General features: G+C 36.2%; 1 protein-coding gene across 2 annotated transcripts in view; it reads left to right on the forward strand.

Moving 5' to 3' along the window:
* Window positions 1-16,594, forward strand: part of LOC131430644 (zinc finger protein 236-like) — a 198,370-nt gene extending 181,776 nt beyond the window's left edge. For both annotated transcript variants that reach the window (XM_058595763.1, XM_058595764.1), the window contains 2 exons: window positions 15,997-16,153; window positions 16,216-16,594. In XM_058595763.1, the coding sequence (XP_058451746.1) occupies window positions 15,997-16,153; window positions 16,216-16,404 (346 nt within the window). In that variant the 3' untranslated portion in view covers window positions 16,405-16,594. The remainder of the gene's footprint in view (window positions 1-15,996; window positions 16,154-16,215) is intronic.
* Window positions 16,595-24,284: the final 7,690 nt, after the last annotated feature.

Here is a 24,284-nt window from a genome sequence, read left to right on the forward strand (position 1 = left end):
CTAGTTTCTAGTTTCTAGTTTCTAGTTTCTAGTTTCTAGTTTCTAGTTTCTAGTTTCTAGTTTCTAGTTTCTAGTTTCTAGTTTCTAGTTTCTAGTTTCTAGTTTCTAGTTTCTAGTTTCTAGTTTCTAGTTTCTAGTTTCTAGTTTCTAGTTTCTAGTTTCTAGTTTCTAGTTTCTAGTTTCTAGTTTCTAGTTTCTAGTTTCTAGTTTCTAGTTTCTAGTTTCTAGTTTTTAGTTTCTAGTTTCTAGTTTCTAGTTTCTAGTTTCTAGTTTCTAGTTTCTAGTTTCTAGTTTCTAGTTTCTAGTTTCTAGTTTCTAGTTTCTAGTTTCTAGTTTCTAGTTTCTAGTTTCTAGTTTCTAGTTTCTAGTTTCTAGTTTCTAGTTTCTAGTTTCTAGTTTCTAGTTTCTAGTTTCTAGTTTCTAGTTTCTAGTTTCTAGTTTCTAGTTTCTAGTTTCTAGTTTCTAGTTTCTAGTTTCTAGTTTCTAGTTTCTAGTTTCTAGTTTCTAGTTTCTAGTTTCTAGTTTCTAGTTTCTAGTTTCTAGTTTCTAGTTTCTAGTTTCTAGTTTCTAGTTTCTAGTTTCTAGTTTCTAGTTTCTAGTTTCTAGTTTCTAGTTTCTAGTTTCTAGTTTCTAGTTTCTAGTTTCTAGTTTCTAGTTTCTAGTTTCTAGTTTCTAGTTTCTAGTTTCTAGTTTCTAGTTTCTAGTTTCTAGTTTCTAGTTTCTAGTTTCTAGTTTCTAGTTTCTAGTTTCTAGTTTCTAGTTTCTAGTTTCTAGTTTCTAGTTTCTAGTTTCTAGTTTCTAGTTTCTAGTTTCTAGTTTCTAGTTTCTAGTTTCTAGTTTCTAGTTTCTAGTTTCTAGTTTCTAGTTTCTAGTTTCTAGTTTCTAGTTTCTAGTTTCTAGTTTCTAGTTTCTAGTTTCTAGTTTCTAGTTTCTAGTTTCTAGTTTCTAGTTTCTAGTTTCTAGTTTCTAGTTTCTAGTTTCTAGTTTCTAGTTTCTAGTTTCTAGTTTCTAGTTTCTAGTTTCTAGTTTCTAGTTTCTAGTTTCTAGTTTCTAGTTTCTAGTTTCTAGTTTCTAGTTTCTAGTTTCTAGTTTCTAGTTTCTAGTTTCTAGTTTCTAGTTTCTAGTTTCTAGTTTCTAGTTTCTAGTTTCTAGTTTCTAGTTTCTAGTTTCTAGTTTCTAGTTTCTAGTTTCTAGTTTCTAGTTTCTAGTTTCTAGTTTCTAGTTTCTAGTTTCTAGTTTCTAGTTTCTAGTTTCTAGTTTCTAGTTTCTAGTTTCTAGTTTCTAGTTTCTAGTTTCTAGTTTCTAGTTTCTAGTTTCTAGTTTCTAGTTTCTAGTTTCTAGTTTCTAGTTTCTAGTTTCTAGTTTCTAGTTTCTAGTTTCTAGTTTCTAGTTTCTAGTTTCTAGTTTCTAGTTTCTAGTTTCTAGTTTCTAGTTTCTAGTTTCTAGTTTCTAGTTTCTAGTTTCTAGTTTCTAGTTTCTAGTTTCTAGTTTCTAGTTTCTAGTTTCTAGTTTCTAGTTTCTAGTTTCTAGTTTCTAGTTTCTAGTTTCTAGTTTCTAGTTTCTAGTTTCTAGTTTCTAGTTTCTAGTTTCTAGTTTCTAGTTTCTAGTTTCTAGTTTCTAGTTTCTAGTTTCTAGTTTCTAGTTTCTAGTTTCTAGTTTCTAGTTTCTAGTTTCTAGTTTCTAGTTTCTAGTTTCTAGTTTCTAGTTTCTAGTTTCTAGTTTCTAGTTTCTAGTTTCTAGTTTCTAGTTTCTAGTTTCTAGTTTCTAGTTTCTAGTTTCTAGTTTCTAGTTTCTAGTTTCTAGTTTCTAGTTTCTAGTTTCTAGTTTCTAGTTTCTAGTTTCTAGTTTCTAGTTTCTAGTTTCTAGTTTCTAGTTTCTAGTTTCTAGTTTCTAGTTTCTAGTTTCTAGTTTCTAGTTTCTAGTTTCTAGTTTCTAGTTTCTAGTTTCTAGTTTCTAGTTTCTAGTTTCTAGTTTCTAGTTTCTAGTTTCTAGTTTCTAGTTTCTAGTTTCTAGTTTCTAGTTTCTAGTTTCTAGTTTCTAGTTTCTAGTTTCTAGTTTCTAGTTTCTAGTTTCTAGTTTCTAGTTTCTAGTTTCTAGTTTCTAGTTTCTAGTTTCTAGTTTCTAGTTTCTAGTTTCTAGTTTCTAGTTTCTAGTTTCTAGTTTCTAGTTTCTAGTTTCTAGTTTCTAGTTTCTAGTTTCTAGTTTCTAGTTTCTAGTTTCTAGTTTCTAGTTTCTAGTTTCTAGTTTCTAGTTTCTAGTTTCTAGTTTCTAGTTTCTAGTTTCTAGTTTCTAGTTTCTAGTTTCTAGTTTCTAGTTTCTAGTTTCTAGTTTCTAGTTTCTAGTTTCTAGTTTCTAGTTTCTAGTTTCTAGTTTCTAGTTTCTAGTTTCTAGTTTCTAGTTTCTAGTTTCTAGTTTCTAGTTTCTAGTTTCTAGTTTCTAGTTTCTAGTTTCTAGTTTCTAGTTTCTAGTTTCTAGTTTCTAGTTTCTAGTTTCTAGTTTCTAGTTTCTAGTTTCTAGTTTCTAGTTTCTAGTTTCTAGTTTCTAGTTTCTAGTTTCTAGTTTCTAGTTTCTAGTTTCTAGTTTCTAGTTTCTAGTTTCTAGTTTCTAGTTTCTAGTTTCTAGTTTCTAGTTTCTAGTTTCTAGTTTCTAGTTTCTAGTTTCTAGTTTCTAGTTTCTAGTTTCTAGTTTCTAGTTTCTAGTTTCTAGTTTCTAGTTTCTAGTTTCTAGTTTCTAGTTTCTAGTTTCTAGTTTCTAGTTTCTAGTTTCTAGTTTCTAGTTTCTAGTTTCTAGTTTCTAGTTTCTAGTTTCTAGTTTCTAGTTTCTAGTTTCTAGTTTCTAGTTTCTAGTTTCTAGTTTCTAGTTTCTAGTTTCTAGTTTCTAGTTTCTAGTTTCTAGTTTCTAGTTTCTAGTTTCTAGTTTCTAGTTTCTAGTTTCTAGTTTCTAGTTTCTAGTTTCTAGTTTCTAGTTTCTAGTGTTCTAGTTTCTAGTTTCTAGTTTCTAGTTTCTAGTTTCTAGTTTCTAGTTTCTAGTTTCTAGTTTCTAGTTTCTAGTTTCTAGTTTCTAGTTTCTAGTTTCTAGTTTGCTAGTTTCTGAGTTTCTAGTTTCTAGTTTCTAGTGTTCTAGGTTTCTAGTTTTCTAGTTTTCTAGTTTCTAGTTTTCTAGGTTTTCTAGTTTTCTAGTTTCTAGTTTCTAGAAACTAGAAACTAGAACTAGAACTAGTAACTAGAAACTAGAACTAGAACTAGTTCTAGAAACTAGTTCTCGAAGATTCGAATTAGTCGATCAGTTTCTAGACACTAAAATTTGTTCGTTTTGCTCTGTTTTGACATCTGGTTTCGTTTAAAGTGTTTCGCCTAGGAAAACCGGTCTTCGTTCTTCAGGGTTATGAGATGAAGGAAATCTAAGAAATGTTGTATAAATATAATGGGAGCGTTCTCTTTCAGAGTACACACTGCCGATGAAGCGAACAACCGCATGCCCTCAGATGTGGTTACACAGGAAAATGCCGAAAAAATGGTGTTTGTGAATCGAAAAGGGCAGTTCTACGAGCTAGCAAATGCAACGAGGATTAATACTGAGCACATACGCCATATTTTCAGCGAGATATTGCAGACATCAACAAAGTAAATACGACTGTGTTCCGCGCATACTGGCTCCTATACAAAAGCACGAACGCGAGCGCAGTTCAGAAGCATGTTTGACTATATCGGTGTCGAATCAAATAGACTTTTAGTGTCATTTTTTTTTTCTCTAAACTAAAACAAGCATAAATGCTTCGTAGCAGTCTGGGGAGATTCAATGGACCGGAATAATCATGGTGTTTGTTTGTTATGGCATGCTTCTCGTGAATTATTTTAAAAAATCCATTAACAGCAAGTATTACTGCGCATAATTAAAGTGATGCATGTCCAAAACTGATGCGAAATGGCTTCACATGAAGCGAAAAAAACAGTTTTATACAACAATTCTCTGATACATAAAAGCATCGCAACCATGGCTAAAATTAACAAGGGGTCCAATTGCTTCACCATCCATCTTATACGTCCAATTTTGCTCCCTCTGACTGTTATCTATTCCCAAACTTCAACAGATAGCGTATTAATAAAACAAAATTTGCTCACAATGAGATCATTTTGGGAATTGAAAATCATATATACCACATGGAAAATTGATCATTGAATTGAAAAAAATAAACAAATGTTTTATTTTCCTAACGCATTCCACCCATTCCAAAATCACCACCATCCACTGTAGCAATTTATTCGCACAACAGTAGTTACAGCTCAAAACAAAAAGCTTGCAAAATATTGCAGCCAAACTTAACCAGATCAATATCCATCGATGGATTCTTGCTCTTCTTCGCGCCAAAATTACCCCTCCAGTTGCAACCGATTGCGCAAAGGCACGGCCCAGAAAAAAAATAGCGCTCCGAAATTTATGCTGCAAAAGGACCGATCCTGGCAAGAAAGACACCGTAAGACACTGGCGAATGCTGCACAATATGCACACTGGAAAATGCATATAATGACAGTTTCGGTTCTTTCCGACCTGTCCGGCCATTCAATGACATACCCTAACCCACCCCTTTCCGACCGGTGTGAGCGATCTGCGGCGACGTACAGAGACCGATCGGGTCCCGGAGTGAAAAGGAACAAGGAAGCAAGGACCTACCTTCACTGATGCACCGAATTCAACCCGATGACGCCAAAGTGTACAATGCACCCGTTTTGATGGTCACGAATTTATCAATTGTTTCAGATTTCCCTTGTCTACTCTTTTGTTTGTGCGCTTCTCCCGTTTCCCACTCATTTTCCAGCCCGGGTGAACTTTTATTATTATTTTTATTATAAGTAATGTACCATTATCGTCTAACTATGGAACGAACAACTTCCACAATACGTGTTCCTTCAAAGCATCACCCAAAGACAACAGGCTGCCCACTGCGCGCCATCGCCATTGCGGATCAGCGAGCGGAGTGAAGAATTTTTATGTTATTATTATTTTATTTTATTATCATTAGCATTATTATGCATTCCTGCGAAGGCTTGAATATCGGGAGGGGAGGTAAATGTGTTTTTTCTCTCTCTCTCTCTCTTCTTGCAACTGACCCATTGGGATGTGCTGTTGCATTTTTACATAGCTATGCATATCCGAATGGTTGTCATCATCAATAAATTCATATCTCCCACTGAAACTTTACCTCTTTCTCGAGGTTGTTCTGCTTAATTTGCGTTGTAAAAGTGCATCTCTGGCGTCTGCGAGAGATCTCACGACCGGTGCATTATTCCTGTTTTGTGTACACAATGGCAGAAGAACTAGTAGTGACAAAAGAAGAAAAGATCATTTAGATGGCTGTTTTCACGCGCTGATTTTTACCTTCTTTGACCAAATGAACATTGCCCAGGGAGGGTGGGTTGGCTTTATCACCCTTACGTAACGTAGCAAGACACTGATGAGCACATATTAATCGCCCGTGCTTGTATAGAAAATAGCAAATGGTAGCTTGAAAATTTAGGGGTTTTTGGTTTGTACAAAAAAATGCGTATTTCGTTTTGATTTTTTCGCAATTGAACCGCATTGAATCTCCTCCTGTATGTACTTTTTCTACAAACCAAAAACCCTTAATGTTCAAAATCTGTGGCGGCCAGTAGTCGGTCGTCACTCGTTTTCGCCCGGGACGTCAGATAGGAATGGAAAACCTACACTGAAATGAAAATCTTACTTATATTCATCAGATTTGTCATATGAATCGTATGCAGAATATAATTCATAGAGGTTATATGAAAACTTATAATCTCTATTTAAAGTGTACGTTAAATCTAAATAGACGTTACCATAATGAAAGTTATAAAAATATCCCATATAATGTATATGGAAATCCGATGAAACCTAACTCGTTACATAATTTATATTCATTGGATGTGTCTTATGAATCGTACGCAGATGGTATTTAACAAAAGACATATGACAACTTATGACCTTTAATGGAACTCTACATAAAATCTAAATGATGTTCAATAGATTTTATATCTTCATAATATTTATGATATTGATAAACATACCATATACAAGTTATGCGAAAGTCGATAAAACTTAAGCCAATATAATTTTAATATTCATTACATTTTTCTATAATTCGCATGCTGATTATGGTTAATAAAAGTCATGTGAAAACTTATAATTTTCATTGGAAGTGTACATCAAATCTGTAACAAGGAAGAAAACGAGACAGCTGAAGAAAATAACAACAAATAGAGTTTGTTTTTACAAAAGAATAGTTGTGAATCGCACTGCTTGAAGCTGAAGAAAGAGTTGTGTCCTCGATATTCATCGACTGCTCCAGACAGTTTTTTAGGAAGTTCTGTTATTTGAAATCGCTGACAAGACAGCTCATTCAACTTCGTTCAAGGATATGCCCCTGAAATAAATATCCGGTACGTTTCATTACTCTGTCTGTCTAGAATGAGGATTTCAATTTTTCATTTATAGTTTCTGGATCCCACGTCTCCTCCGCAAATATCAGGAGGTGCTCGTTTACGGAACTGATGACTAGTACATCTTGAATCCTCGAAAAAAGGAATAGTTTCCGATTATCAGCTTTTCGGAGTGCATCTGATTCGTCTGGTGACAGTAAATATCCGTATAATAGTCGGTTGCTACTTAGCAGAGCTAATAAAAGTCATTTTCATTGACTCAAAATAGACGAAAATGACGAGAAATTAATGTCACTCTCTGCCTCACTTGCACACTATGAGAACGAAATCCATGTTAAGTCAGTGACATAAGCAGAGAAGTAGTTTCAAAACTGTGTTCTTTCTTTCATTTGCCCTTTCAATCATTTGCGGTTTTCAGTGTAAATCCCATAGCATACAGTGTCGGTATTCAACCGAAGCTTCGAGAATCGAAAACGACAAAAAAAAGTTTCACAACAAGTAAAAGGCGCTCGATTTTGTAGTAATTTTGATTTCCAAAAAGGTTCTGGGATGTAATTAATTCGATTTGTCATATTTTCGTCACTCTTTATAGCCAAGCATCACAGATTTTGGATACATCGATGAAAGAATGAGAATTGAAATTCTGCTGATGCTCCCTGCAGACGATAGTTTGGTTTCGTCTTGTCATAGAGGAAGGAGTGACGTTGGCAATTATCTTTCTTTTTTCAATGAGAAACGAAAATGCTTCGTCTCCCTTCGTTTGTTCTGGTGTCAGTCATTTACGAATGTGACAGTAAAATGTTGAAAATGAGGCTGTTGGATTGGTTTCTTTCATTGAGAATGCGTGACAATTTCAAGCTCTGCTACTTAGTAATGACTTTTAGCAGTGCAGTATAAAAACCCAGACAAATACTATTTTTATCATAACAGTCACTCTACGGACATTATGCACTACCATCGATTCAACAGTATGCTTCGATTTAAAATATTGTTTTAAAGATTTACAACAGTTATTAAAGCAAAATGTAGCATTGGAAGGATCAAAAATGTTGGTTTTAAATTGTAATTAATTGATTATGCAATTGATTTCTAATGCAAAGAATATCTTCGTTATCTGCTTTTCCTCTATATCGACATTTCAAGAGGCATAATGCAGCTTTGTTGTTGGGCATATTTGGGTAAAGTGTTATAATATGCCCCCCTTAAGAAAACATTGAGATATTTCTAAATGTACTGATATATTTTCTTCGAGAATGTATGTATTTCTTTGCAACACGTCTGAGGAACATAATTTTCAATGATTTCGGTTCGTTTCATTTCGTCCAGTTAGCAGCTCAATAGATACTCAATGTACAACGAAATCTTGCCGCTTTCTTATGTCGTTCACGTCTACACCAGCCGCTACAAGACAGAATGTAAACAATGAATACAGCTGAAAATTTCACCATACATTAGGGACATATGTACCAACACAATAAAAAAAAATTTTTTGACCACCGGACTCTCCAGACGCGCGCAATTAAAAAATTCCGGGAACTTTTTGAACAGACCTCGTATATTAATGTGTTTTGGGAAATGGTATATAAGAAGCATATATAAACTATCCCGACTCGCTAAGACATCCCGAACCGGAACCTCAGGCGGTCTACCTCGGGCCCTAGGGGATTCCAATAGCTTCGACCTGGTATCGCGATACTCTACGCATGACCATACGACATGCTCGATGTCCTGATAACCGTCGACACAGGTGCAGAGACCGCCCAACACGCCGGAGATGTGCGTTGAAAGTGTAGTGATTGGACATGAGCCGCGACATAACACGACTCACATTCATCCCCCTGAACCAAGGTTTCGTCGATACCCTAGGGACAATGGAATGTAGCCGCCGCCCCAGCTCACCATTGCTCCATGAAGTTTGCCAATTTTCGAGAGTTTTCTGACGACAGATACTGCTAAATTCATTGAAGCATATTGGTCTTTCATAAATACCTCCTTTTAATGCGCTCACCTAAGCCAAAGAGTCTGCCTTTTCAATTCCCGAAATGGAGCAATGCGAAGGGACCCAGACTAACGATATTGAATAAGACCGTTAAGATAAAGTTCTGAATAGCAGCTAATTCTGCGACGTAAACTGACGACCGATCACTGAGTTTGTAAGAAGCGGTGATGTTCTCTGTGCATGTGTTGTGTTTTTTTAATCCATACGACCACATGTGCATATGCTAGTTCAGTTTGAATATTTTGACACTCATCTTCTTTTAATCCTGCTACCCGAAGTCTTATTCGGATGAAATAAAGGAATTTTGTATGAACTTCCATTTAAACCTAAACATGTGAAAGTAATTCAAGCTATGGCTGCGAAAAATGTGTCCAATTTCAAAATTTTAACCACTGTTTCCGATGCTTCCGGAATCGAAAGCTTGGGACTAATATAGACGAAGTCGGTTTGTTTGGACTTCAACTGACAAGGCCTGTCGATTAGAATTGATTTAAACCATGTTTAAATTTTTTTTTCCGTATTTTGCATCGCTGCTCCACACAACAATTCACCATTATTCGGGAAGTAGGATCCGGACAACACTTCAGGAGCTTTGTATGGGTTCAGAAGACATTTCATTTGAATCTAAGTTAGTGAAAATCGTCCATCTCCAAAAATAGTCAAACGTTACTTACACATGTACACAAACAGACATTGTACGTACTCGAAGAACTGAGTCGACTCAAGCGCAGGTTTTCACAGTGATTAGTAAGCCTTTCTCTATGAGAATTATTGGAAAAATTTGTGAAATTCAATAAGTCGCTGAATTTTAAAACTGTTTCAAAGTTCTGCCAGAGACGAGGAGGAATCAGAATGAATTCGATACCTTCACGCAACCCTCCTGGGTTCGATTCCTAACCCCGTTTTTCTGGCCTGGAGAGGGGAATGACCTTAAGGATAAAACCTCTATAACTAAAAAGAAAAAAGTATATTGACGTAATCCTCTTTTGAAATATTGTATATTTAAAGTAATGCAGTAATTCCAGAAGAAATATTACCACAAACAAGAAGTAATCTCGTGCACTCTTTGGAATACGGCCAGACGAATGAGGAATCGTAACGTAGGAAATGAGAGTGAGGAGTACTCGAATCGATGGATATTTGATTTTGCGAGGAAAGTTTAGGGAGGGGGAAGTTTTGCGAGGAAAGTTTAGGGAGTCTTCTTCAAATGATGATTCCATTGATAGCCCCTTTTCAATGATGGAATTTTCCATAGCACTCATGTCTTGTAACAATAACGCTCCTGGGTTGGACAGAATTAAATTCAATTTGGTGAAGAATCTGCCCGACCTCGCAAAAAGACGTTTGTTGGAATTGTTCAACAAGTTTCTTGAGCAAAATATTGTTCCACCTGACTGGAGACAAGTGAAAGTTATTGCCATTCAAAAGCCGGGGAAACCAGGTTCCAATCACAACTCATATAGACCCATTGCAATGTTGTCCTGCATCAGAAAATTGTTCGAAAAAATTATTCTTCGACGTCTCGACACTTGGGTCGAGACGAAAGGTTTGTTGTCAGATACTCAATTTGGCTTCCGAAGAAATAAAGGGATTGCCTTGCATTGCTTTCGTCTGACATCCAAATTGCCTTCGCTCAAAAGCAACAAATGGCATCTGTATTTTTAGACATTAAAGGAGCATTTGATTCAGTTTCCATTGATGTTCTTTCAGACAAGCTCCACCACCTTTTGTTAGAGAAACGCATGCATTTTTCACATGGCGATTTGGCAACCTTCAGAATTAGCTACATGGGTCTCCCGCAAGGCTCATGCCTCAGTCCGCTCCTGTATAATTTCTATGTAAACGACATTGACAGCTGTCTCGTAACCCCATGTACACTAAGACAATTGGCAGATGATGGCGTGGTTTCAGTTACTGGATCCAAAGTTATTGATCTGCAAAAACCATTACAAGATACCTTAGATAAATTGTCCGTTTGGGCTGTTCATCTGGGTATCGAATTCTCTGCGGAGAAAACAGAGCTGGTCGTCTTTTCAAGATAGCATGATCCCGCGCAGCTTCAGCTTCATATGGTGGGAAGAATGATCCAACAGGTTTTGACTTTCAAATACCTTGGAGTGTGGTTTGATTCCAAATGCACGTGGGGAGGACACATTAGGTTTCTGATAACAAAATGCCAACAAAGAGTAAATTTTCTTCGAATAATAACAGGGTCTTGGTGGGGTGCTCATTCGCAAGATCTAATAAAATTGTATCAAACAACGATACTTTCAGTGATGGAATATGGGTGCGTTTGCTTTCGTTCCGCTGCAAATTCTCATATTATCAAACTGGAGCGAATTCAGTATCGTTGTTTGCGAATTGCTTTAGGCTGCATGCATTCGACACATACAATGAGTCTTGAAGTTCTGGCGGGAGTTCTTCCATTGAAGGATCGTTTTTGGGAGCTTTCGTCGCGACTGCTAATAAGATGCGAGGTACTGAATCCCCTAGTTATTATTAACTTCGAAAGGCTAGTTGAGCTTCAATCTCAAACAAGATTCATGACAGTATACTTTAACCATATGTCACAGGAAATCAACCCTTCAAGATATATTCCTATCCGTGTCAGCCTTCTAAATGTCCCTGACTCAACTTTATTTTTCGACACATCCATGCAGCGCAAAGTGCGTGGAATCCCGGATCACCTACGCTCTATGGAAATCCCAAAAATATTTTCAAGTAAGTTCAGGCATATGGACTCTGAGAAAATGTTTTACACGGACGGATCGCGAATTGAAGAAGCGACAGGGTTTGGTATGTTCAACAATAATGTTTCGGCCTCATTCAAGCTTCAAGAACCTGCATCTGTTTATATAACAGAGTTAGCAGCAGTTCATTATAGCTTGAATGTAATCGTCATATTATCTCCAAACCATTATTTCCGCTTCACAGATAGTCTGAGTGCAATTGAAGCCATTCGCTCAAACGCTGCTGGCAAAAATGAACCGTTTTTCTTGGGCAAAATAAAACAGTGTCTGAACGACATATTGAATAATAATTATCAAATCACAATAGTTTGGGTTCCGGCTCATTGCTCCATTCCAGGCAATGAAAGAGCCGATAGTTTTGCCAAACGTGGTGCTATTGAAGGTGAAATTTATGAGCGACCGATTGCTTTCAACGAATTCTATAGCGCGACTCGCCAAAGAACACTTGCCAGCTGGCAAGCTTCTTGGGATAGAGATGATCTGGGTCGGTGGATGCACTCAATTATTCCTAAAATATCGACAAAGGCATGGTTCAAGGGGCTGGATGTGAGTAGGGACTTCATTCGTTTGATGTCCAGACTCATGTCCAATCACTACACGTTAGATGCACATCTCCTTCGAATTGGACTTTCCGAAACTAATCATTGTGCTTGTGGCAAAGGCTATCGCGATATTGATCATGTCGTTTGGACATGCGTGGAGTATCGTGATGTCAGATCTCAACTAATAAATTCCTTGCGTACCCAAGGTAGACTATCCAATGTCCCAGTTCGAAACATTCTTGCTTGTCGTGACCTTTCTTACATGAAACTTCTTTATCATTTCATAAAGACAATTGAAGTTTCAATTCAATAATTGACCCTTTTGAGGGTTAGTTCTGACTCCTACTTCGTCCATTAGTTCATCCAATAGCAAAATTTTAATAGAAACGATGTGCTGATACAAACAAACTCAAAATAGGTTACAAAATCAACAACAAAATATATAAAAATTTCAGCTTATTTTATAATTTATAGCAGTTAATCGCTTGGTTCAAATAATGTTCTTAAGTAGATTTAATAAATAACGAAATAGCTAATATGATATTTAAAAAATAAGAGGAATATGTTTTATTAAACTAAAATCGCTGTGACTATATTAGTATTATATGAGGTTAAGAATTCTATGTAACAGATCGGCTGAAAAGTTCGTATCGTTTCTATGAGAGGGCGCCACTAGAATTAAATCCATACCATTTTCAGTTAGTATCAACCTTCAAAAGATACGTGTATAAATTTGACAGCTGTCTGATAATTAGTTTGTGAGATATTGCATTTTGAGTGAAGCTACTTTTGTTATTGTGAAAAAAATGGAAAAAAAGGAATTTCGTGTGTTGATGAAACACTACTTTTTGATGAAAAAAGTGCCGCCGATTACCAAAAAATGGCTTGATGAGTGTTATCCAAACTCTGCACCGGGCGAAGCAACAATTCGTAAGTGGTTTGCAAAATTTCGTACTGGTCATATGAGCACCGAAGACGATGAACGCAGTGGACGTCCAAAAGAGGCTGTTACCGATGAAAACGTGAAAAAAATCCACAAAATGATTTTCAATGACCGTAAAGTGAAGTTGATCGAGATAGCTGACACCCTAAAGATATCAAAGGAACGTGTTGGACATTTTATTCACGAATATTTGGATATGAGAAAGCTTTGTGCAAAATTGGTGCCGCGTGAGCTCACAATCGATCAAAAACAACAACGAATTGATGATTCTGAGCAGTGTTTGGAGCTGTTATTTCGAAATAAAACCGATTTTTTTCGTCGATATATAACAATGGACGAAACATGGCTCCATCACTTCACTCCGGAGTCCAATCGACAGTCAGCTGAGTGGACTGCACGCGATGAACCGAACCCAAAGCGTGGAAAGACTCAACAATCGGCCGGTAAGGTTATGGCGTCTGTATTTTGGGATTCGCTTGGTATAATTTTCATCGACTACCTTGAAAAGGGAAAAACCATCAACAGTGACTATTATATAGCGTTATTAGAGCGTTTGAAAGACGAAATTTCAAAAAAACGGCCTCATTTGAAGAAGAAAAAAGTTTTGTTTCATCAAGACAATGCACCGTGTCACAAGTCGATGAAAACCATGCTGAAATTGAACGAATTAGGCTTCGAATTGCTCCCTCATCCACCGTATTCTCCAGATTTGGCCCCCAGTGACTTTTTCCTGTTCTCAGACCTCAAGAGAATGCTCGCTGGTAAAAAATTTAGAAGCAAGGAAGAGGTAATCGCTGAAACTGAGGCCTATTTTGAGGCAAAGGACAAATCGTACTTCAAAAATGGTATCGAAAAGTTGGAAGATCGCTATAATCGCTGTATCGCCTCTGATGGCAATTATGTTGAATAATAAAAACGAATTTTGGCAAAAAATGTGTGTTTCTATTAAACGATACGAACTTTTCAGCCGAACTGTTAAATGGTTCTACGTTGGACCTGCACGGAACCGATGTTCTAAAACAAGTTTTTTGTTGTTTCCACAGGATTGGGGTTTTTCATACAACAAACAAAAATGGAAACAATCGGAGAATGTGAAAAAGTTATATATCGTGTTTTGAGCTTTTTAGAAAAATTGTATATTAGAGGGACGAATATAGCTTGATGGGTTAGTCGATACCTTCACGCAACCCTCCTGGGTTCGATTCCTAACCCCGTTTTTCTGGCCCGTAGAGGGGAATGACCTTAAGGATAAAACCTCTATAACTGAAAAGAAAAAAAGTATATTGACGTAATCCTCTTTTAAAATATTGTATACTGAAAGTAATGCAGTAATTCCAAAAGAAATATTACCACAAACAAGAAGTAATCCCGAGTAATCAGATTTTAAAAGTAATCGAGTAATCCAGAAATAATCAGGGTAATAATGTAAGTAATCGAAGTAATCCACTTCAAGACTGACAAGTAATCCAAGCTGTTGGAAACCCTTGGTTTTAACCATATTTGATTGGTTTTACGTTCTGTTATTACTTGACATTCAGCACATTTAAAAACTCATGAAAAAGTGAGTAATATCAGAGACACAACAGGATTTACGTGAACGTATGCTTTGTTCATAGCTGAATAATTGTACAAATTGTGTAAGCTTCCAGCCTACTGCTTGTCAAAACTTGGCACATTAAATAAATGTCAAAATATAAGAAATAATAGAAATCTTCTCAGAGAAAAAACCAGCAAATGGTTTTCTAAATCTCTCAATATAGGTACCATACAGGTTCGATTTAAGAACTAATTTTTTTCACATGGTATGCAGAGTAATTCTGAGAACCGTTGTTGAACCGTTAGGTGGCGTTAGCAGTTCAACATAAACTGCTGACGCACTGATGAGCTGAATGCGAAACGTAAAAATAAATTCTAAGAAGAAAATCGCCAGTTGGAAACATCTAGAACTTGTAAAATGTATAATATACTAATAACATAACTCCCAATTCTGTAAATCAGAGAACTGTACTCCGAACTTGGAATTGAACGAAATTTATCATGCTCAATATTGTATGCACTGTTTTTGGGATCGCTCCGCCTCTTCGGGGAAATGTCTGCCACACGATCAAATAAATTAAACGATTGAAGATACCGGGATCCCGATAGTACCGAGTAACGAGTATTTGACTCCATTTTGCTGCAACGCAGCGCAGTGCAGTCCTTTTGAACCACTCAGCAGTCACGATACCATTGCTCTCTACTTGCGCCATTCGCATGTGTTCTGCAACACAAAAACAGTAAGCGCTCTTCAAAATGTAACGTTTTTCGTATTAAATTACAATAAAAAGCGATTTTACACATTTTTGGATCACTTACAATCGAACCTTTTACGGCCATCGGATGGCAGGGACAGAACAACCAAAAGCAAATCGACGTAAGCCGAACGAGTACCTTTCCGCAGAGTCTTCGTGTTTCTGCTTATGGCGAGTATTTGCCGGCTCCTGGAGCATGTTTTTTCTCGAATCTGTTTTTCGCAACTTTGTTTGGCAGGTTCGCGTTTCTGCCGTTTGCCGAAGGTTACCTTCCACGAGTTTCGTTTCGTCGTCCCATAAGGAATGTGAACGTGTCCTGCTGCCAAACGCATCTTGATCGAACACCGGTAGACATTCGAACTCGTTTCATCGCTCCCGGAGCCCCGAACCTCGAACGCTAGGATCTTCACTTTGGGCGAATTGCGATCACTATGCGTCCAATGAAGCCTGGGCGCAAAAAAGAACAGGTAAACCCATGCGACAGTACATGGAATTTGAAGCCCTCGTCACCCCTTTATGTTGTGCATTCATTTTACGTTCTGATTTCTGCTTTCAAGCATAAGTTGCCGCATTTGTGTCGCATCTTCCATACCTGTAGGAATACCGAAAAGGATTGGTCGAGTTGAGATTGGTGTACCACCGAGCAGAGAAGGGGTTACGATTTGCGTAAAAGCGATGTTGCTGTCGCCGTGTTTTCCCTCTAGCCGCAATGGAATGGAATTTTCTGTTGCTTATGTTTGTTCCAGCTTCCAGTCCGTCATGAAGGAACATACTTCTCTGTTCTTGACCACTGACGAGGGTACTTTGGTGTGTTTAGCACTGACCGTGCCGTACTGATTCTTTTTTATAATGGATTGGGATTTGTTAACCTATCACGGTGAAGTTACAGTTCAATAGCAGATGCTAGATTCAGTAATGTGTGAATGGAATTATTCATTAAGTTTGTACTTACGTTTGAGCTGAAAATATCACAAAAAAATCCATTGATGGTTTTAAATCAATCATTAATTTAAAAAAATAATCTTACATCTTTGCAGGCATTACCAACGACACGAAGACAACGTGAAAAAACACAAATGTGATCAATGCGGTTTTGCAACCCGAATACCTGGGCATCTGAAACGTCATCTACTGATCCATAGCGGCGGAAAACCGTTCTGCTGTCCTCACTGTGATTACAGTTGTAATAACATTGTGAGGGAGCAAACATTAACTTATTTTGAAACATTGAATAAAAACAGATTTTTGTTTTTCAGGAGAATCTTCGGAAGCATGTTATTTCCACCACCAAACACAAGGGTAAATATCTATATGAGTGTAAATACTGTCCATCTGGGGACAGTGAATGTTTCCAGACTAACTTCAACAGACAGTACAAAGCGCACCTGATCGGACATCATCAATTGCCGTTGGAGGAAGCCAACCGAGTAGCACGTGTAAACTAAAATAGAATAATCAGGAAGAATATTATTCGTTTTGTACATAAGTCATGGATGTATGAAGTTTTGTAAATAATTATGAGATTTATAAAATGATCAAATCATTTTTTCATTACGACATAGAGTCCGCATTCGTTATTAACTTAGTTTAAGTGTTCATCAACACTTGACAAGGATCAGAATTAGGTCTAGTAAAATTGACTGGAGAAGAAAACACAATAAATATTGAATCTTCAATCTTTTTATCTTTTATTTACGATGATAAGGGAATCTTATCGACCATACACAGTTTACTGAGGTATAGTTTCTCCGCATTACCAGGGTAGTTCAATTCAAGAGTAGCAACACGCTTCGGATTCCAGTAAAATAAATAACAGGAAGCAGACAGTAAAACGAAAAACACCGAACGATCCGTGATTTTTTTAAATGAATCAACACAGCTAAACATATCACCGAAATCTGCAATCATTTTTACTGAATCTATGAACGAATCTCCCTTAGAACAAGTTGTATTCGATTCATGAGAAAAAATATCAAATTTTTCAAACCTTCAAGCAAAACCAGAAAATTTTCGCGTTAGTTCAAAACTCACCACTTGAGCAGCGCAACAATCCAGCCAACCCGGATTCTTAAATTGAAAATCGTTCTATTTGAAAAATGTTTTTTTTTCTTCGTAAGTTCGTTCTGCTATGCATGTTTGGCAGTTGTCATTTGCAGGAAAAAATGGAAAGATTGAAACTTGCGCGGACTACAAAAGCGTATAAAACGTCTTATAGTCGGTTGCTTTCTAGTAACTAAATTTTGGCAGTGTTATTGTCTCTATTCATAGTTCAAACATGCAAAGAAACAGCCACATCTTTGATATATTATTATATGTTGTAAAGCAGTCACTCTATGGACAGTATGCCCCAATCTCGATTCTGCATTGTGTTTATATATTATTTTATGAAACTCATGAGAGAAATATCGATTTATTTAGTACATTATTGGAATTAGAAATGATTATCCACGTATATTTACTTGGTGGCAAAAAGTACTCTCCTTACGCAATTCATATTTCTACTCTCGAGACCTACCACTGAAGCAGTGCGGCAGTCGTTAAAATTTTAAAATATGTTACGTTCTACACTTGTTCAACCTGTAGTAATGCCAAAGCTTCTAAAAAGTAGCCTTAATCTATTCCGATGTGTCCTAGTGTCCGTTTCCGCAAAGCTGTTCCTAGTTCATTTCGTTCCCGCAACAACTCTTCCAAGACTCACACCGACAGTGACGACATACAAATAGTCCACAAACTTATTTTTGCGCGCACTCTTCTTTTGAAAAACTAAACTACTTCAATTCTCAAATGGTTCGTGCACTTACTTTAGCACATTACCCAGTAAATCCGAACATCGGACGCATCGTGCACGAAAGCTTTTGATTGCGTTTCGAGCTTACATAGTGTATCGGTAGAACAAAAGAGTGAAGATATACCAAAGCAGAGAGCGGATGTCTGATACTCAGGGGATGGGATATATCGGGGTTGGATTTCCAACCCCGAACATAGGGCCAGAGTTTTTCTGGCCCTAAGAGGCGAATGACCATAAGGTCAAAGCCTATATGATCGAAACAAAAGAATGTATTTCACACCCTATCGGGAGACGTCGGCTCGAAAATGCCTTGTTTGATGTTCCCTCGCTCTGCTTCTCTAGCGATACATAATGTAAACATAAAGCTTTTTTAAGTCAGCGCGGTTGATGCAAATGGTGCAGAATTGTCCGATGACGGGCCGATCGAAGCGCTACGATCGGCCCTATATCGTGCTCAATCGGTCCGATAATCTACAAATTTCACTGGGCATTAGAGTTATACCATAAATCAAATAAACATAGATTTCCGACTGTACGGTGACACTAACAGCACCTCTAGTGAGAAACGGGTGTACTTTTTCCATTAGCTACTGTGGTTTTGTTAAATGCGCAGGCAACTTTATGCATGCATTTTAGGACCATTTACGCACCCATTCTCCACCAGACGGTGCTTTTGCTGTCACGGGTTGCTCAACTACATTAGTATTACACTGGGAAATCTATGTTTATTTGATTTATGGTTATACTCAGAGATGCCATTTATACAGATTTACCTGTATTATACAGATTTTTACATGCTCATACAGATTTAATACAGAGTACAGATTTTATACAGATTTCCTCAATTTAATACAGATTTATACAGATCTCACAAAAAGGAAGAAAGAAAAAAATAAACTTTTCTGTCTGAGTTATCTTTAAGTGTTTAATTTCAGTGACGAGATAAAAGTCTATCATTCAACCGACAAAACACAAATAAATATGGAAATCTGTTGTGAAATCGATTTATATTATAATTCGAAATCAATTTGAACTGATTTCAAGGAAGTAATGGCATCATGAAACTTTACTGTCTAGCAGAGTTGTATGACCAGACTTGATGTTGCATATTGGGCGTTGAAATTCAATTTCAAACTAGACAAATCTCGATGAACATTAGAAAAGGTCCCAAGTGCAAATGACAGTTTCTCTTGGTTTACTTTCTCTTTCAATTATTACGGCAAATCCCAGTAATTTCCAACAAATTCTATAGTGCATATCGAAAGTTGATGGTTTTTGCTATTATCCTATGTAAAGTGTTAGATGGAAAGATTGCAGATTGGACCGTAATACTCGAAAGAGAAAGTAAACAAAGAGAAACTGTCATTTGCACTTAGGACCTTTTCTTGTGTTTTTCTTCAAATATATGGAATTACAATTCAATTGTTGTGGATAAAAATGTTTGAAAAATAAAGCTATGAAATTTCGTCGTTGAATATTCTTGTGAGTGCGGAAATGACTGATTGATCATCCTACAACCACAATCTATGGGAATAACATCTTTTAGCATCATTTTGCTGCAAGGATTTCATTTTATTAGTGAATACAGATTTTTTATTCAAAGCAATACAGATTTACTATGAAAATATCTGGCATCTCTGGTTATACCGCTTACCAGAGATGCCATTTATACAGATTTATCTGTATTATACAGATTTTTAAATACGCATACAGATTTAATACAGAGTACAGATATTATACAGATTTTCTAAATTTTATACAGATCTATACAGATTTCACAAAAAGTAAGATAGAAAAAATTAAACTATTTCGCTTGAGCTATCTATTAGTTTCTATTTCTTCGCGTTTCGTCTTCGGCTTGTCAGTGCTTAAAGCAGTTCAAACTGAACTGCCATCTCGCGCCTAGCAGATCAATTTATACCGCTAAGCATACGTAAAGTTGGCACTATTTATGCAATCCTCAAATGATACAAGTGCCATATTATTTCTGACGTCTCAGGCGTAAACGAGTGACGGCTTAATACTGGCCGTCGCAAAATGTGAACATTTACGGGTTTTGTTTGTTTGTGCAAAAAGCACATATTTTGTCTCTATTTTTTTGCGTCACAGTTTCTGCACAAACCAACAAAAACTCCTAAATGTATCTATTAGTATTTGATTGCAGTGACGAGATAAAAATTTATCAATCAACGGACTACATATATAACTTGAAATCAATTTGAACTGATATTAAAGGAAGTCATGGCATCATGAAACTTCGAACTATTAAATTTCGTCGATGAACTGTAAGCGCGGCAATGACTTACGAAGATATGAAGAATGAATGCTCATTAAATCTGTTATTCTTTAATCATAATCTATTGGAATAACATCTTCTAGCATTATTTTATTGTAGAAAATTCATTTTATTAGTGAATACAGATAAATACAGATTTTTCCGCAAAGCAATACAGATTTTCTATGAAAATATCTGGCATCTCTGCCGCTGACAGACATGTCTCGGTTAATTTTACAAAAGGGCGTATAAGCAAGTGACAGATTCTCTTTGTTTACTTTTTCTTCTATTAATTACCAAGCGGTTTCCACGTTTATCACTCAACTCTTTGCATGAAATGATACTCGAAACTTTCGACTTTGAAACAGAATAGTGATATCAAAGAAAATCTTTTTAATCACATCACAACAATCGAAAGAGAGAGTGATTAAAGAGAAACTGTCACTTGCTTATACGCCCTTTTGAAAAATTACCCGAGATGTGATTTCCGTACAATGATATCTGTACAACGCTAAGACAAGACCTGACAACTGGCTTCTTATTCTTCCTTCCGAATCATCCTTCTCGTCATTTTCGCCCTGTGGAATAAATACCAACGTATCGGCCACAGTGTAGCCATATTCACAGATTTTTTTAAAAACTATGTTAGGAAAAAAATATTACATTCAAATTTTTAAACTTTAGGTTTTTGATTTGAAATAAACATAAAACATGTTTTGGTGAATGCATTTCTTTATTATATATTAATGCCTAAAAACAATTAATTGAGGTTTGATGACAAAACACAAAATATCTCATGTTGAACGAAAAATCGAATCCATTGTTGACGTATTACCGGATCGTTTGGAAACCGGAAAAAGTCAGGTTTGAATAGAAATGCTTAATGCGACCACAGTGTGGAACACAACAGTTCATTCTTCTCGTAAAACTAAACACACTTTCGAGTTTACACTAATTTAACAAATCTTTTTTGGTTACACTTTAATTCACTAAAAAGAAAAACGGCTTGATGCCTATTTTATTTACACAGTCTTGCCACTATAAACATTTCTCGATGAACGTTAGAAAAGGTCCCAAGTGCAAGTGACAGTTTCTCTTGGTTTACTCTCTCTTTCAATTATTACGGCAAATTCCAGTAATTTCCAACAAATTCTACAGTGCATATCGAAAGTAGATGGTTTTTGCTATAATCCTATGTGAAGTGTTAGATGGGAAGATTGCTGATTGGACCGTAATACTCGAAGAGAAAGTAAACAAAGAGAAACTGTCATTTGCACTTAGGACCTTTTCTCGTGTTTGTCTTCATTTATTACCAATGAGATTGAAAAAAAGTGAAACATTCTCCGAAAGTTTTCATTTTCATTGGTGAGCTAAAATTATACATTTTAATAAATTTGTTTCCTGATTTTCTTTATACTTGGCATCATTGCTCGCGTACCCTGCAAAAGTTTTTTCTTTTCACAATGTGCAGGTGGCAACATCAAAATAAGCCAATCAGAAACTGGTCCATTTTGGAACAAAAGCAGCCCCCCCAGATGTCAGGTCTTGTCTTAGGTACAACGTTGTACGGGTACAACGATGAGGTGACAGACATGTTTTGCGCACAGAATAAATGTACGTGAAACGAAAAAAACTCAAAATTTAGCTTAATTTCCCAGCTCCGATGATCATAATTTTGATGTTCTACCGTAACATTCAGTGATAAAAATAAAAAACAAATATAAATATAGAATGGAGGAAATATGAAAGGATTTTAGAACTAATTTTCGGAACACGAGCACTATTTTTTGCAACGACGCTGATTTCTACCAAAATGGTGATGAATCACTAAATTTTATTTGTAAATCTTACCGACTTTTGCCAAATCCGCATAAATTTCAAGGTGTTCAGTCATAATTCCTTTTTCACCCGCATATTCACGATAAAAATAAGAGCGCATAAACTTTTAAGATTGAGTCTCAAAATAGTAAATAAATCTAGTATATTATTAGTATGTAACCATCAGAAACGGCATGGCACACACATATTTCAGGAAAATTCTGTCAACGTAACAGTTTATTCATCACGAAATTTTCATAAAAAGGGTTATGTTCATCATAAAACTGAATTTAAAACCTTCCTGAATTTTAAATCATTCCGAAATAGATTTTACATCGGTTTGATGCTATCATATAATATCAAAGTGCTTCAGAAATCTAATGAAAAACGGTCTACTACACTGGAATATAATCTGATAATGGTTTTATTAGGATTTTGAGAAGTTTAAATTTGTTATCCTCTATTTATGAAGTAACACTGAAAACTATTACAAGTATTTCTTAAATTGAATATGTGACTTGGTACGTGTTCTGCTTCAATTTACTCACACTGAAAGACATGATTCGCTGTTCTCTCTATTCATACCCAAAATAAGACTCTTTCTAAACAATTTAAAAACAAGTTTTCTTTCCATCGAACGGCATTCAATCCGATGACACAAGACGAAGTTATAAGAAGATATAGAGTTTCCAGAAGTGAATATAGGGGACCAATGTTATAAATGGAATTTCGATAGGTCATCAATAAACAGGATGATTACACAATTGGTTTATTCATGTATTGGATATTTATCGTTTATTATTACCATATGTGCATTCAAAATATGAATCATTATGTTTTTAAATCCATTTCAACAATAATCTTACTTGTTATTGAATAGAAAACAATTACTCAATAGTGCTGATTTTTCGTACAAATATGAATAAATTGTTTTCCTTATTTGTATTTCAAAACTTCACCAAATTAATTAATATTTCTTGGTTTGACTGCTTTTTGAAAATATGCTACAAAGTATATAAGTTTTACGCTGCTTTTTAGCATTTTACCGAGATTTTTTTTCAAAATATGACGATGGTTGTTTATTATTTGATGCTCAGAAGAAGGAAATATTGTTTCATGAGTTCACCATCGCTCGCCAATGGCGCTAGTAGCAGTAAACAGTGATGTGATTTTGCGCAGTACAACAATGAATGACCGTAGTACGGAAATCACCGTTGTATCATGATGCTCGCGTGATACCACCGTGGTTCAGGTGACAGACATGTGATTTCATGGTGTACAGTGATACCAATATCACATGTCTGTCATAAGACTGAAGATACTTGGGCAGAGATGACTATCTCCTCTGTGTGACGAAGAGCAAGCAACTGACAACTTCAACGAGAGCTCTTCTCTTTCACATTTATACACCACTGTTGTGTAAAGTGTGCACGCATCATGAGTGCGTTTGTTTATTTCCTCTTCCACTGAATCGCACCAAAGTGCTAGAGCATTAGCTAATAAATTCTCTGAGGTGGATGCAGATACTTTCACAAACGTGTACACGCTGATGAGCGATCTGGTGTATGGTTTGCGTAGAAGAAGCGCGGGGCACGCAAAATCAGCAAAATAAAACAATTTATCGTAAATCGTCTACTCTCTATTAAGTGAAGTTCACAGAAGTGTTCGCTCACCATCACGCGCCAGTGGTCACTTGGGTGTATTTAGACGAGAGCGCGTGTGAGCGATTCATGCGAAGAGAATGTGTTTCACTCGCGCCGGCTGCTTTAACCACAAGCACACACTCAAATGCTGTCTATTCGACACTGAGAAGAAGTGCGCTTTCCTCTTTGTGCGGTGCTTCGTTTTTTGCATCCTCGGTGTGGCAAAAATCTGACTCTAGCGTGTATCACTCTGGTGAAATGCCATCTCTGTACTTGGGTAAAATAACAAGTATTGCCTAATTTATTTACGGAAACTGCCAAAATAAGCTTTTTCAAGAGAGATTCAATATTTGCAATGATATCACAAACTGCGGCTCAAGCGGATCCTCTAATAAGAGACCAAAGTTATACATTTGTCTCAAAGTGTTTGATATATTCGAATCACAGGATGAAAATATGCCACAAACTACACACTAAGATTTTTTTCCAGAATCTCGGAAAATTTTTGTTCGGCACATATTAAAACAACTGAAATTCATATAATAATAGATAATTTGCTTTTGCCGAGATTCGAGAAAACTATAAATTACCGAGATCTTGATCGCTTTTGGAAACAAATGACCGAAATAGGTGTTCCAACATGTGTGCTAATGCCGATATTTTAAGGAATTAATTAAAATAAAATTTGAATTATTAAATCAACATTCCAGTTAAAACTCGTTATCATTGATTTATTTATTTCAACATTATGTCGGCTGTTGAACTAATAGGCTAGAAAATGTAAATTAAGAAAAAATATGT

The sequence above is a fragment of the Malaya genurostris genome, chromosome 2 (assembly GCF_030247185.1).
Source record: "Malaya genurostris strain Urasoe2022 chromosome 2, Malgen_1.1, whole genome shotgun sequence".
NCBI classification, from domain to species: domain Eukaryota; kingdom Metazoa; phylum Arthropoda; class Insecta; order Diptera; family Culicidae; genus Malaya; species Malaya genurostris.